This window comes from Pseudorca crassidens, chromosome 11 (genome assembly GCF_039906515.1).
Source record: "Pseudorca crassidens isolate mPseCra1 chromosome 11, mPseCra1.hap1, whole genome shotgun sequence".
Classification (NCBI taxonomy): Eukaryota; Metazoa; Chordata; class Mammalia; order Artiodactyla; family Delphinidae; genus Pseudorca; species Pseudorca crassidens.
In genome coordinates, this window is record NC_090306.1 from 38247446 (window position 1) to 38262281 (window position 14836).

At 39.0% G+C, this 14836-nt stretch overlaps 2 protein-coding genes across 21 annotated transcripts in view; one reads left to right on the forward strand and one right to left on the reverse strand.

Annotated features, from left to right (window-relative positions):
• The window catches only part of PUS7L (pseudouridine synthase 7 like), a 39061-nt gene extending 35239 nt beyond the window's left edge, over positions 1-3822 (reverse strand). For 9 of the 16 annotated variants that reach the window (XM_067696254.1, XM_067696253.1, XM_067696255.1 and 6 more), the window contains exons 1-2: positions 3135-3285; positions 1615-1742 (exon numbers count right to left, since the gene is read on the reverse strand). The gene's annotated coding sequence lies outside the window, so the exon portion shown is untranslated. Of the gene's footprint in view, positions 1-1614; positions 1743-2596; positions 2863-3009; positions 3106-3134; positions 3286-3670 lie in introns of those variants that run through there. The other 7 variants (XM_067696243.1, XM_067696248.1, XM_067696246.1 and 4 more) reach the window with 7 other exon arrangements.
• IRAK4 (interleukin 1 receptor associated kinase 4) overlaps positions 3312-14836 on the forward strand; it is a 30195-nt gene continuing 18670 nt past the window's right edge. For 2 of the 5 annotated variants that reach the window (XM_067696259.1, XM_067696263.1), the window contains exons 1-5: positions 3312-3454; positions 10520-10689; positions 12828-12973; positions 13756-13938; positions 14428-14588. In XM_067696259.1, coding sequence (XP_067552360.1) covers positions 10529-10689; positions 12828-12973; positions 13756-13938; positions 14428-14588 — 651 coding nt within the window. In that variant the 5' untranslated portion in view covers positions 3312-3454; positions 10520-10528. The other 3 variants (XM_067696260.1, XM_067696262.1, XM_067696261.1) reach the window with 3 other exon arrangements.

Consider the following 14836-nt stretch of genomic DNA (forward strand, 5'->3'; position numbering starts at 1 on the left):
AACAAAAAAAGAAATAGGTTTGAAAGATTTATTTAATTCTCCTTCTCCTTCTCCCTTCCAATCCTGAGTCCCCTTAAAAGACATTACTAATCTAATTTATTTCTATATATCATGTGTATTTTGACTCTCTTATACCGAGATATCTGGTGATTTGCACCTTGACTCTTCACCCACTCCAGGCTTCCATCTATTAAAATTCCAGGATTAAAATGGGTTAAGTTTCAAGTTCACTTTTAAAATACCATCTGTAGTCTTACAAAGAAGAGACTAGAACATACGCCTGTTTACAATGATTTGTCTGAACTCCATCCCTGAAAACTAAAATTTCCAGCTAATTCCAGAGAATCTGTAGCTAGATATTTATATATGAAGAGATAGGGATGGAAGAAGGGATGAGGAGAAGACAGGAAGAAATAGTCCAAATTGATAGATAAATGAAGTTCTAAAACCAATTTGCAATGTGATTAGCTTTCTAGGCAGGCTTAAATTAACCCTAGACCTTAAACCTTCTTGAAAGCCAGATACAAACTTTTATAGATACAAACTTTTGCGGCTGACCCAGAGAAAAATTCCAACCATCTCTCTCTGGCATTAGAGAGAAAAAAACCTTTACAAACCTTCTTGAAGCCAACTTCACTCATTCTTCACACAACCCATGGCTACCAGATGGGAGATTCAGGAAAAATAAAATGCTCAGGGGACCAGTACTACTCCGTTCTTTGTGTTAACCACACTCTCCAGGAAATTCATCATCTGGACCTTCACCCCATTTCTACAGTGTATTCTACTAATCTGAACCAATTTAGAAAACCACCTCCACACCATCCTTTCTAATATGTCATGTAGAAATCACAGCAAATTCTCTATATCCTAAATTCCTAGGGAATATATAGGATATATTTATTTTCCCTCATTCCTTTATTTCCTGCACAGTCTCCCCAGTTTCTTGCCCTAATGAAACCTGGCTATTTTCCCCAAGCTGCTTCTTCTGTAGCCCTCTCATGTGAAGGCTATTTTTCCTTTCATACCCACCTTGGGATCTGGAGGTTGTAAATATTTTCTATGTTTGCCACTGCTACTTCCAAACCATTTCTTCCTCCTCTACCTCCCCAAATCCCATTTCCTTTGAAGTTCATGCCATCAGGCTATACTATTTGCTGCCATACTCTCTCTGGTCCCATGACAATTCTTCTTCATTCACTGATGACTTTAATACCAGGCTTAAAATCTACTATCCAGCATGACCTCCATGACCATCCATATGGATCATCCATTTAACATCGCAGTCCCTCAGTTCCTCAATCTCAACCTCACACCACTTCCACTTCATCTCGGTCATAGCTTTGACTTTCTCATCACCAAAAGTTGCATCACCTTTAAGCATCCAGCTCTCTGATTATTCCTGCTGTCCTTTTGTCACCTCTACTTTAGGACTTCCATTCCAGAAATTCTTATACACTGTGAAGGTCTCTAATCTCTGCTTCTATTACTAGTCCACTATAGTCTGCTCTCCACAGAGTAGCCAGAATGATGATTTAAAAGGTAAATTAAATCATATCACAACCCCTTTTTAAACCCTCTAATCACATTTATAATAAAATCCAAATTACTTACCCTGGCTTCCGAAGACTTCTAAGATCCTGGACTCTGTCTATTCTCCAAATTTATCTTGTACCTTTTTCCCATTATCCACTACACTCCAGCTTCACTGGCCTTCTTCAGTTCCTTTGTGCCAACTGTTCCTGTTGATTAAATCAGTACTTCCTCAATAACATCCTCAAAGAGGTCTTCCTTGAACAATAATCCAGAGGAACCAGCAAACCACTATTTTTCACAAAATCCTATTTAATTTTCTGCATAGCATTTCTGTCTAATAATTTTCTTCACTATTTATTGTATACCTCCCCCAACTAGAATGTTTGCTCCATGAGAACAAGAACCTTGTCAGCCTTATTCACTGATTATCTCACAATAAGAACAGTGTCAAGCACATAGTAGGCACATAATCAATACTGACTGTTGAATAAACGAAACAGCTAGTACAAATAAAGAGCTGTAAGAGTGAAAAGGAAGAAAGAAAAAATCACTTTTGTCTAGAATAATCAGTAAAGGCATACGCAAGAAGTGGCCAAGTCTTCAAAACAGTTCAGGAGGCAGAAATGAGTCAAAGACCTATCATAAGTGATGCACAAACAACATATGCAATGTGTTAGAGAAAACTGAAGAGTCCAGATACAGAGCAGTAGGAGAAAGTGTTTTCTAGTACAGTTCTGGAAAATACAGCTGGATTAGTGCCGAACAAGGTAAGATACTGAACACCTTGTCAGGGACTTAGAATCCACTGAGTGGTCAATGGATGGCCACTGGAGGTGTTTGAATAGGAAAATGACACAATCCAAAAAGATGTTTTAGTAAGATGACTGGTAGCACTGCACAGGATGAATCTGATGAAGAGTTTGAAGAGTTGGAAAGCAATGAGACGTGATCAAAAGCTCAGCTGCTGGATTGGTCTTGGAAAGAAAAATGACCTACTCTTTACCCAGTAAAAGGAAGAAGATATGAAGACATTCTAAGCTAGTGGCATAGGTAGAACAACCTGAGGAGAATACAATGATGAGGGAATTATTACAACCAAGCATCTCAGTAAGAGTGGAACCGTGCTGAAAGGCCGCCAAGGAACCCACGTGGAGTTAAGCACACACGTGCAGTGTTCCCAGGCAACAGATGCGTTGAAGAGCTTGCGGGGCAGAAAGGGGGTAGTCTGGCTGACCCGAAGCTGGGAAAGTGCTGGCTAAGGGCAGAGTCTGGGAGGGTGTTAAAAAAAAGGCCAGTAGCGCCTCCAGTTCCTTCCACTGCCGTTGCTCCGCCTAACTCACTCCTACTTCCTACTTCTGCCACCAACCAGCAGGACTAACGTCCCCTGCTGCGTAGCCTTCAGGCGCATTGAAAAGTACCCCGGATACAGCCAGCAGCTCCACCGGCTTCTTCTCCTCCCCCAGCCCCGCCTACCCCAAGGCGCGATACTAGCTCAGGTCGCCCTCCTCTTGGGGACAAAGGGGCAGGGTCCCAATGCCTATCTTGTCATCGACCCATACACAAGCCCCACTTGGCGCAAGAAACTCAACCCGGCCTACCTTACGTCCAGGTGAAGGCATTCCTCTGAACTACGCTGTGCGCATGACCGGAAGCCTTAAAATGGCCTCCGACACGGACTATTTAAAGGGCCAGGCTCCCACTTAAAGAAGAGCCTTAAAAGAGGCCCGGAATTTCTCACGGTGTGGAGCCGCCTAGAGGCACAAAGAGGAAGAGGGCGGGACGGGGGTGGGGACGGGGCGGGCCTGGGCGGGGCCTGACGGGTTGAGCCTGCCCCAGCCGTCCCTAGGGCCCGGGTTCCTCGACCGCTGGCTCAGCCCCGCGGCGCCCCGCCCGCCCCCCGCTCCCAGCGCCTGGGCAGGTAAGGGATTCCGGCCGTGCGCGCCACCTTCTCCGCGAGGTGTCCGAGGTCCGCGTCCCGGCCTCGGCCCCTCTGCCCCAGGGTTGTGGAGGGACGGTTCGGAAGGAAAATCGCCTATCTTCAGCCCAAGTGAGAAAAGGTAGAGAGGGCGTGGGCAGCAATTGCTCCAGGATGAAGACGTGGGTGGGTCCCTGGGGATCAGAAAGTTAGTGGTACCTGTGGAGGACCGTGGGGCGAGAAGAGACGTCACCTGGTGGCTCGGTCAGACCGCGCCTGGAATTTCTCAACTCCCGGGCGGTGTGTTCCGAGAACCCGTTTACGAAATGAAATATCTTTTCCTGAGAACCAGGAAGTAAGACCAGCACCCGGCGGAGATGCTCGCCGCGTGGAAAGCATTCCGAAGCCCCCCCAAGATTCTCTGTCAGGCTTCCAGGAACTTGGAAAGTGGAGCGGGGTTGTCAGTATCTTATCAGATAGGAAAAGTGTACAGACAGCCTGGAAACAAGAGAGGGAACGAAGGGATGAAAAGCAGACCTCAGAAAGCATTTTAGCCATTTAGAATGGGAACAAATGGCTCTCTTAGTGCCTCAAAAACGTGTCTGCCCAAGGAGCCCTAAGCGGAGAATATTAAGAATTGCCCTTTCCCTTTCTGGGGGTAATCCTTGAAGAGATATGTCAGAAAGTTCAGATTTCCTTAATTCTTCTGTTTGCACACTAAACATTCATTTGAAGTTTGCTTCCGACCTGTCCAAACAGAGCTCCTGAGCTTCCAGGCTAAACTCGCTCCTGCCACAGGCTTCTCCATCTCAGTAAAGGTGCCATCTTCTCACCCTTCACATCAGCACACAGGATCCTGTGTGCTTTACCTCAGAAAATATCCATCATCCTAGGACTTCTACCTTCTTTGCTACCTCTCCGATCCAAGCCTCCAGCACCTCCACCTGGATTATTGATGTACTGAACTAATTGGTCTCTTCCTGCTTCTCTGCCCTTACTTTAATATCCTTTATTCTCAGCAGCAGTCGCCGGTGTCCTTTTAAGACATGAGTAGAGAGTGTGTCTCTCCTCTTCTCAAAACCTCCACTGTCTTTTCATCTCCCTCAGAAGATAAAGTCAATCCAAAGGCTATGAGGGCCCGAGGAGACCTGGCCCCATTACCTCTCTCATCTATTCTACTTTCCTGCCCCCTCTTCTCCAGTCTTACTGTCTCCTTGCTGTTTTTCAGTGGACCCACTCCAGACCCTTGCATTTACGATTTCTTTTGCCCAGAAACCTTTCCCACAGATATCCCAGTGGCTAGCTTTCTCATTCCTTCAAACCTTTAATCAAACGGCAGCTTCTTATTGAGGGCTACTTTGACTACCCTATTTAAAATTAAAACCCTTTCTCAGTTTATTTTTTTCCATTCCACTTGGCACCATCTAATGCACTATAAGGCAAGTGCTTATTACCTGTCTTTCTCTATTAGAATATAAGCTCCATGAATTCAGTTTTTTTTTTTTCTTACTTAACTTATGCTTTATCTCCAGGGACCTGGATCAATATCCAGCACAAAATAGAGACTCAGTAAATATTTGATGAATGTATAATATTTTGTCTTTTAAAAAATATATCCAAGATGTTTAAATACTTACCATTGAGATAAATCAATGTTTGAGAATGGTATGTGATGTTTAATTTATGGAATACCAGCACATATCCTATTTAAGAAGGGCAGCCCTATATAATTTATTAGGTCTAGAAGGTATCATGAGCTTTTGTTCTTAATGATGATATTGAGTTGTCCAAAAATATCTAGAATATTTTGCTTAAGAAAGCATGCGTAGATGATGTATTTTAGGAAGGTTATAAGTATTTTAAAATTACTATGCTTGATAAAATAACACTCACCATGAAAAGCTTAGCTATGTTCTCAGACCTATTAGTTCCATTCTTTCAGTTGTCCTTCACTGCTATTCTGAAAATTGAGCTTAAATACAATTCTGCACATTTCTTTTTTTTTTAAATGTGACATAAGAATAACTTCTGCTATACAATAGTCATTGCTACATTTTCTTTGATCACTTATTATTGATAGAATTAGGTGTTTGTTAATTTAAAATCTATACAGCAACTCTTAGGTAAGAGCATCTCTGTTTTTCAGATGAAGAAACCAAAGTCCAGAGAAACTGAGTTATTGACTCTGGTCACAGTTGGCTTGTGGAAGAGCTACATTAGAACCCAGGCCCAGGCAACCTCAAAGTCCATCTTCCATCCACCCCTCTACACTCTCTTCCTCTGATCAGACTGTTAGTGAAGCACAACCTTAAAACTTTATTAATGCATTTCATATGAATTTTTTGAATTTCTATTTTGAACTGTACTTTGTTTGAGAATGTGCATGCAGGTGGGAAGGCACTGGGTTCCACAAGCAGATACTCATTTTAGTATTATTTCTCAATGATCACCTTACCTCGTATTCTTGGCTGAGTTGTCTAGTGTGAAAATATGAATGGATTTTCTTTACCATGAGAATTAATGGTATGAGAAAATAGTCATGAATATATTTATTTATTTGTAAGCAATATATCCTGTTCCACTTCTATTAATCCTAAATGTACTAAAGTAAAATCTTGAATACTTTGAAAGAGGCGACACTTTTTAATTTTTTTCTGCACATATCATTTATTTTCATTACAGAAAATGCAGAAAAGTAAATGAAAACAAAACCACCATAAAAATCACCATCAAGAGATAACCACGGTTAATATTTTGGTGTATGTTCTTCCAAATATGTGTTGGTGGTGATAGATGGATGTATGTTTTAAGTAACATTTTAAATTTTGAAGTTTAGAACTTCCAGACTTTAATACAAGGAGGAGTTGTTAGAAGGCCTTCCTTTTCTGGCATCCCTACGCTATCACCTTTGTTAGAAATCTGGATGCAGGAGAGTTACAGAATTTATCCCTCTTCTTCAGATAGACTGCTCTTATTCTCAATTCTTTGTATTTTAGCTCTAGCTTTTAGGATTACTAAGCAGTTCTACGTTTACTAGCTTTGTCAATCACATTGTACTTCTTAACAATGGAGAGAAATATAAGTAAATAAGAAAAAGTAGTGTGAATGTAGCAACTGTAAAATCTATAGGCAGATGTGATTTCTTAATTTAAAAAATCAGCCTTCTGTCATTCGGCACAAATATTCTGAGTAGCTGCTGAAGCTGAATTTGGTTGGGTCCCTGCCCAGGAGAGCACACCATCTAGGAGAGAAGGCAGACCAATAAATAATAAAATACGATCATTGTTATAATAGAAGAATAACCAGGTGACAGTTTGGAGCAAAAGAGATGACTGTCAGGAAAAGCCAGTAGTGCCTTTTGTGTTGAGCTCGAAGGAATAGTAGGCATTTACCAGGTGGCCCTCAAGGTGCTTGAGCGATTCTTAACCTAGCCCTGGATGACCTCACCTCCTGCTTCACAGAGAAAATAACATTGTATAGGAATTCTCCCTCTTGCTTCAAATATATCTGTGTCCAAACCTCTGCTTCCCTCCTGTTAGATTCAGAAGAAGAGGTTTTCTTCTATTCAGGGTTGACCCCTTCACCTCTGTTTACTATCCGTTTCATATCTTCAACCAAGTTTTGTCTTAAACCTTAAACCAGCAGTTCCCAGAGGGTGGTTGGGGTCTCTGAGTCTCTTTCAAGAGGTTCATACGGTCGAAATCACGTATGAATAAAAGATTCATTCAGAGTGCCATGGATTTTAATGTGACAAAGTTCATTGATATGGTTTCAGATTCCACACTGCAGCTAACTTTCAGGAAATTGTCACTTATCAAGTTTTAGTATAGCGTCAAAGAAAACTACTACTTTGTGAAATGGCTGTTAAAATACTGCTCCCTTTCCAACTGTATGTCTGTGTGAACCTGGACTTTCTTCATATACATTAACCCAAATGATACATTGCCGCAGACTGAATGCAGAAGCAGATATTAGAATCCAGCTGTCTTCTATTAAGCTAAAAATTAAAGAGATTTGCAAAACTATAAAAAAATTTCACTCATATTTTGGGGGGAAATATAGTTTTTATTAAAATATATTATGTATGCTAACATGTAGTACATTTATTATTATTTAAAATGAATTAATGAATAAGTAATTTTTCAATTTCTCAGTGTCAGTTTCTAACATGGTAAATATTGGCAATATAACCGACATAAACAAAAGCTCTTCGGAGTCCACAGCAATTTTTAAGCATGTAAAGGGTACATAGTTTGAGAGCTGCTCCTTTTCTTTCCTTTTTTTTTTCTTTCTTTCATCCTTTCTTCCTTTCTCCTTCCCTTCATAGCCAGGCTTCCTGGAAAATGCATTTCTACCATGTACTCATTGCTCCACTAAAACAGTTCTTAAGTCACCCAAAGGCCTTCTGGTTACCCATCAGTATTTTTTCGACCTCTCTGGGTCTTTTATACCAACCTATGGCTAATTCTAGAAATCGCTGGTATTCTACTGCCCTGGTTCTCTACTTAGCTCCATGACGCATCAGTACTTTTAAAAGTTTCTTTTTTTCCTTCGTTCCTTCACATTTTATATATTCCTAATAGACAGGCTTATATTTCTTGTTGTTTCAACCAACTATTCATGTATGAATATATGAGTATTCCTGAACCTGTCTCCTAAGCTCCAGACCATATATTGAGCTACTTAGTGCCAACTCCCCTAGGTGGTGCCAGAGGTAGATATTTCACATTTAACATGACCAGGACTGAACACATTATTTCCTCTATCATCTACATAATTACCCAAGCTGAAAAAGCCAGGAATCAGCTTCTTTGTTTCCCTCAGCCTCCTTTCCCTCTAATATCCTGAAATTACTTTGATTTGGCCTCCTACACCTTTGGAGGTTTTTCTTCCCCATTACCCAACTGTATACTTCTTTCTTCAGGCCTTCATTTCTAGATTATTGCAAAATTTTCAAACTGTTCTCTTTGCCTTAATATACATTCCTTCAGTGTTTCATCCAGAGGAATCCACTTAACCACATAAGATCACATACCACTTTTCCTTAAAATCCTGCATTGGCTCCCCTGTAACTTTTAGTATAAAGTTTAAACCCCTTGTCATAGAATATGAGGCACATGATGACTTGGTCCTGCCTACCTCTCCAATCTCATCTTTTAATGACATGCGTCCTGTGGTCCAGCCCTAACAAACTACTTGCCTTAGCCTAACCCATGCTCTCCCATGCTATTCCTGCTGCCTGGAATTTCCTTTTAGGTTTATCCCCATTGCTTTTCACTCATCCTTCCAACCTCTCACCCCCCAAATCTGTCTTGGCATACCTCCTTCAGACTGCCTCCCTTGGTGCTCCTTCTCTGGACCCCGTTAACACTCTGCTCACCCTTCTTGTAACATTTATTCTCATTGTAATTGTTAGCACCCCCTGCTAGACTGAGAAGCTTGAAAACAAAGATTTTTCTCTTCTTTGTAGCTCCCATCACTTAGCACAAAGCCTGACATATATGTTTATTGAGTTTATGAATGAATGAAAGGACTGGTCTTTCTAGAAAAGAGAATGACATGAACAATGCATTGAGTTAGAGAAACAGGGACATATGGCATGAATTTTGGAGTCAGATATGGTTCAAGACCTAGCTCTTTCACTTACAACCTTTGTGAAATAGAGATGATAAAACGGCCTCAGTCACTGTGAGGATTAAGTGAAATATATAAACCACCTAGCATGGTCCTGGGCAAGAAATTCATTCATTCCTAACCCTTAACAACACCAATATCTACAAAGCGCTAGTAATTAGTTACATATTAGTGAATAAAATGAGCATAGACCCTGAATTCATGGAGCTTGTAGTCTAATGGGGTAGACCATTAGTAAACAACTAAACAAATAAATATATGATTACAAATACATTGTGCAGTGATGAAAGGTAATTAAGTTGCGAGTAGATGGACCTACCTAGCTGTGGTCAAAGAAGGCCAAAGAGAAGAGAATGCTAATACAAGAGGCACAAGACACAGGGAGACTTTTTGCTTCTTACTCTTCTGTAACGTCTGAATTTCATACCACATGAATATATTCTTTATTCCAAAAATTAATTATATTACACTTTAAAAATAAAGATATGTAGGGGAGCAGGAGAGTAATTGACAGAAGAATATCTAAATCTATTTGTTTTGATTGATTAGAAGGAAAGGTGACCACCTGCTGAGAATGAGGGAGATGGAGATCAAATAAAACCACGTGGACAGAGCTAAAGGTGTGAAATAGTCACCAGGGAGGATGAGCAAAGACAAGTGAAAGGACTAACAGCAGTGTTGAAGGCCCGATGGAAAAGGGTCCCCTAAATTTGTACTTATACCAGTCTGCTCAGTTACCTGGTTCTCCACAGCTGTATTCAGCAGTGCTGGTGTACAAGCAAAACTGTGAGATTTGTCCCCGGCTACAGCTCTCCAGGGTGGAGTAGCAGAAGAAAAGGGGGACTGAGGAAATAAAAGTTCTGTCTAGAGAGCAGTTAGGTGGTAAACCACAGGGTTTGCCTTAGTAGGGAATGAATTGTCATCAGGCAGATCTGATGGATTCAGAAATCGTGGCTGCACCAAGGAAGAACATGTTATGTAAAAAGTCAGTGGATAGACCATATCTTTTAATGCTGTACAAATTATTTCAAGACATTTGTTTTTACTTCCACCAAAGAGTATTGTATAAATGTTTAATAGTAAATAAATACGGACTGAGAAAAATATTTTAAATTGAAAACTTTTTTCTTAATAGATTTGATTCCTGAATATGTTTACATAAATTTTTCTGAAAAAGTAAACTTTTTGCTCCCTTGTGTAAATTTCACTTGGAAAATGTTAGTGCCAGAACAAAAATAATCCTGTAGTTTTTTAATTGATATTTAGAGATGGAGAAAGATGAAAATAGCAACTACCTGGCTTCGGAGTGTTCCTTTATTATGGTGTAATGAGTTCCCAACATTTCATAAGTTAGAGCAAAGTGTGATGTATAAGCTTACAGATGTCATCGCTAAAGCTACTGTAAAATTTTAATGAGAATTTTCCGTATTTTAGGAATAAAAGATGAACAAACCCATAACAGCATCAACATATGTGCGCTGCCTCAATCTTGGACTAATTAGAAAGCTGTCAGATTTTATTGATCCTCAAGAAGGATGGAAGAAGTTAGCAGTTGCTATTAAAAAACCATCTGGTGATGATAGATACAATCAGTTTCACATAAGGTAACGTAAAATTCTTTTTAAATTCTTACATCACAATCTAGAATGATTAATAGGTACAAATACTGTCTACTGCTGCAGTTCAGAAAATAAACCTCTCTCTAGGGGAGATAATGGTAATAAATCACACACACCCCTTTTTTTTTTTTTGCAATTTTTGCTTCATTCTCCAGCATATCAGCTAGGTCAATATTGTGATATTGCAAATAAGTTTTTGAGGTTAAAATCAAGATTCCAACTTTTACTCTAAATTTCTGTTTGGCAAGCTGAGCCTAGTTCACTCTGCCTCATACCTGTCATTTCCAGATTGAAGTAACATAAGAATATTTTAAGAATCTGTAGTAAAATTCTGGAGCCTAAAAGTGTGTGAGTCTTTAATTCACTTTAACAGTATATTTTAGGAATTCTTCAAATGTGACATTTTAAAGTTGCTTGTACATGTACACATCTATGAATAGACTTCTTAGTTCTTAGCCAGGATTTTTCAACACTACCTTCAGATAATTTCCATCTTTCTATTTGTCTCTGCTTGATTAAGCGTAAGATATAAGTACACATGTTATTTTTGCCAGTTATTTCAGCCCAAACCTATGTCAAAATCTGTCTTTGGAAGCAAGGGGAAAAGAAATTTATTTGTGATTTTCAACATTAACCTGAAAAAAACCTGAAGCCTTAGCTCCCATACTAGTCCTTTCAGGAAACGTTTTCTCATATGAAGGATGAGCATCTTAAATTACTTGGAAGAAACTTAAGTTTAAACCTTGAAAACCATTTTTATAGACAGTTTGTTGATATTAACTATCTAACACTTTGAGAGCATAGTCGAGGGAGTGGTAGTGAGGAGAAAAGACTCTTCTTTACAGAATAATGGCAGCACATAATTATTGAAAGAATGATAGAACTAAAAAGTTACCAATTTACAACTACCAGTGAGTAATTGATTACGGAGGGCTCATCAGCGAGTGCTAAAATCACAAGGGGAAAGGGTGTTAGTGAACAAGATACGCACACGATTTCAAAGTACTATCCACAGGTTATTTATGAATTGCAAAGGGGAAAGGTAGTTTTATAGAGAAAAAATCTGAAGTACCCCTCCTTAACCAGGTAATCAAACTGGTGTCGTCAATAATGGTACAAACTGCAATTATGTGCCTCCAGATGTGATGCAGTGCAAAGGACACATTGTCATCTCTGTACTATTCTTACCAACATGTTTTCACCTGAATTTAATCGTGAGAGAGTAGTCAGACAAATCTAGACTGTGTGAATTCTACAAGGCATCTGACCTACACTCTGTAAAGTGAGCACACAGACACAGAGATGGAGAGGGTGAGAGCACAAACATGGCAAAATGTTATCCATTGGTCATTTGGTGAATCTAGATGAAGAGCAGATGGCTGTTCGTGGTATTATTCTTTCAACTTTTCTGTAGGTTTGAAATTTTTTGAAATAAAAAAATTTCAGGAAAAGCCAAGTTGTTCAAGTTTTTAAATGTTACTTTCAAAACTAGTTATTAAAGAAATTTTGAATGAAAAACTGCTCTGTGTTTTTCCCTCAATTTAACTGAAATATAGTTAAGAACTATATTTCTTAACTATAGAAATAAAACTATTTCTTAACTTGGGATAATTCTCCAAGTTTGTGTATATTCTATTTCTTTAAGCAGGCTGGTTTATTAAAAATCATATGGCTAACAGAGTGAGTATGTCATGTAGGGAAGTAATATAGCTTAGTAGGTTGAGAGTATACCCTTCTGTCAAGTGAGATCTGAATTTGAATCTCAATTTGTATACAGTTTATGGACAGTGTGGCTGTAGGCTGCTTACTTTACCTCTCACGCTTGCTGTTTGGTAAATTAGTATGATATTCATAGTGTTTTCGAGAGTTAAATGGGTCCATGTGTGTGCACCCTGTAGCCCACTGTAAGTACACAGTGTCTGTCAACTTATCATCCTCTTCAGCATCTTTTTTCCTTCTGCCTATCTTTCCTGTTCTCTGTAATCCTTGCTGATTCTCTTGCTGTATTGTAGGAAGTGCTCGGGACTAGACGGGGTGGGGGGGTGCTGCTGGGGGGAATAATTCCTATTTACATGTTAACTCTGTTTACATACTAATCTTGTTTCTCTTTGACTTACTTTAAGGAGATTTGAAGCATTACTTCAAACTGGAAAAAGTCCCACTTGTGAATTACTGTTTGACTGGGGCACCACAAATTGCACAGTTGGTGATCTCGTGGATCTTTTGGTCCAAAATGAGTTTTTTGCCCCTGCAAGTCTTTTGCTACCAGGTAAACTGAGCATGTCTAGGGTATCAATAATTAGGGTGGAAAGACAAGTAGCAGAAATAGGAACATTTCTTCTGACTCTTACTTTTTTCTCATAGTAGATGAGCCTTACATTTAAGACTCCTTTTCATCCTTTCAACTCTCCCCAACTCTTTAGCAAGCACGCCAGACACTGCAGACTTGCTGCTAAGGAAATGGAGGCTTCAGGATTGAGTCTCATCCCACCATTAAAGTCAGGTGGTTTTGTGCCAGTAAGAAGTTTAGAATGATGAGAAAAAAACTCTTGCTTTTTTTCACCCTCAACTTCCACTCTGATGGGACTCTGTGATCATGAATTCCTTACATTGTGTTCCAGTGGGCTGGTGTCTAGTTGCCTTCCTTATAAGCTACTTTTTCTCCCTTAGATGCCATGTACACCAGTGGTACTCACCCTTCAGAGGGCATAAGAATCCCTGGAGTTCTTGTTAAACATGTAGCTTCCCAGGCTGTACTCTAGACCTCATTATCAGAATTCTTGAATTAGGTTCAAGATCTAAGTTTTTAAACAACTACTTCAGTCCTTCTGTTGCAAGTGGCTTATGAACCACTTTTTGGAAACACTGCCTTACCCATCCTTATCAAAATTTACAAATTCTTACTAGGTAGCTTCTTGTGTAGTGCTGTGAAAATGTGGGGCTAATGTGTAGAAACTGGAATGATGTTAAGTGAACCAAGTTCCTAATTTACCTTTTTCACAAACACTTTTTCTAATGGAATGACAACTTGTATCTTATTTCATTTGTTAGATGCTGTTCCCAAAACTATTAATACACTGCCTTCTAAAGTTACTGTAACAGTTCAGCAGAAACATATGCCCCTCTATGGCAAAGACAGGACACCTGTGATATCTGATGAGAATACTGAACAAAACTATACGCCACCTGACTCCTCGTGTCCAGAAAATAGAAGTTTAGAAGTTACTGATACACGTAAGTAACATTTGCAGTGCTTTACACTAGTGGGTTTGTTATTAAGACCATCACTGCTTTAAAATCAATCTCTCCTTTTGTTTGTGCATTCTGGTAATAGCTCTTTTGTGGTTGTTTTTTTCCCCTAATTTATTAAGCGCCATCTTCATTGTATTAGTCAGTGTTATAAGTGAGTAGAGGCAATAGGATATATGAACAACCACAGAAGCTATGAAAAAAAAAAGTAAATATTTACATAACTTAAAAGGGTCATTTTATAAAGAAAATAAGTGACTAGAGTATTAATTGGAGGACCACCAAACAGAATTCTCAAGGTAAACCTTAAAGTTTGTATTTTAAAAATGGTTTTACTCTCTTCCACTGTACCTAATACAAAATTGTAAATATTTGCATATGTATGAAATATCCAAATTGAGAAAATACTGAAGTTATTAAAACCAGTTTCTTTTTTACTGAAGCCCTTTTTTTCTTATTCTATTGACATTATAGGTTTTCACAGTTTTTCATATTATGAATTGAAGGATGTCACAAATAACTTTGATGAACGACCCCTTTCTGTCGGTGGTAACAAGATGGGAGAGGGAGGATTTGGAGTTGTGTATAAAGGCTATGTGAACAACAGGACTGTAGCAGTGAAGAAGCTTGCAGCAGTAAGTTATACTTTCAGGAAGACAAAGAATTAGAGAAGAGTTGCTTCTTAGTGTGTTATATAATAAATTTTAAATTAATCTTTAGGAAATACATGATTTCAGTGTGTATTTTCTTTAAATAAACATCATTCTAAGCTGGCAGTTCTTAACATTTAAAAATTTGTTGAAAGCTATGGACTCTGTCCCTATAAAAAATGTAGTTATATACACATACAAACAATTATACATATAATTTGGGGAGATTCACA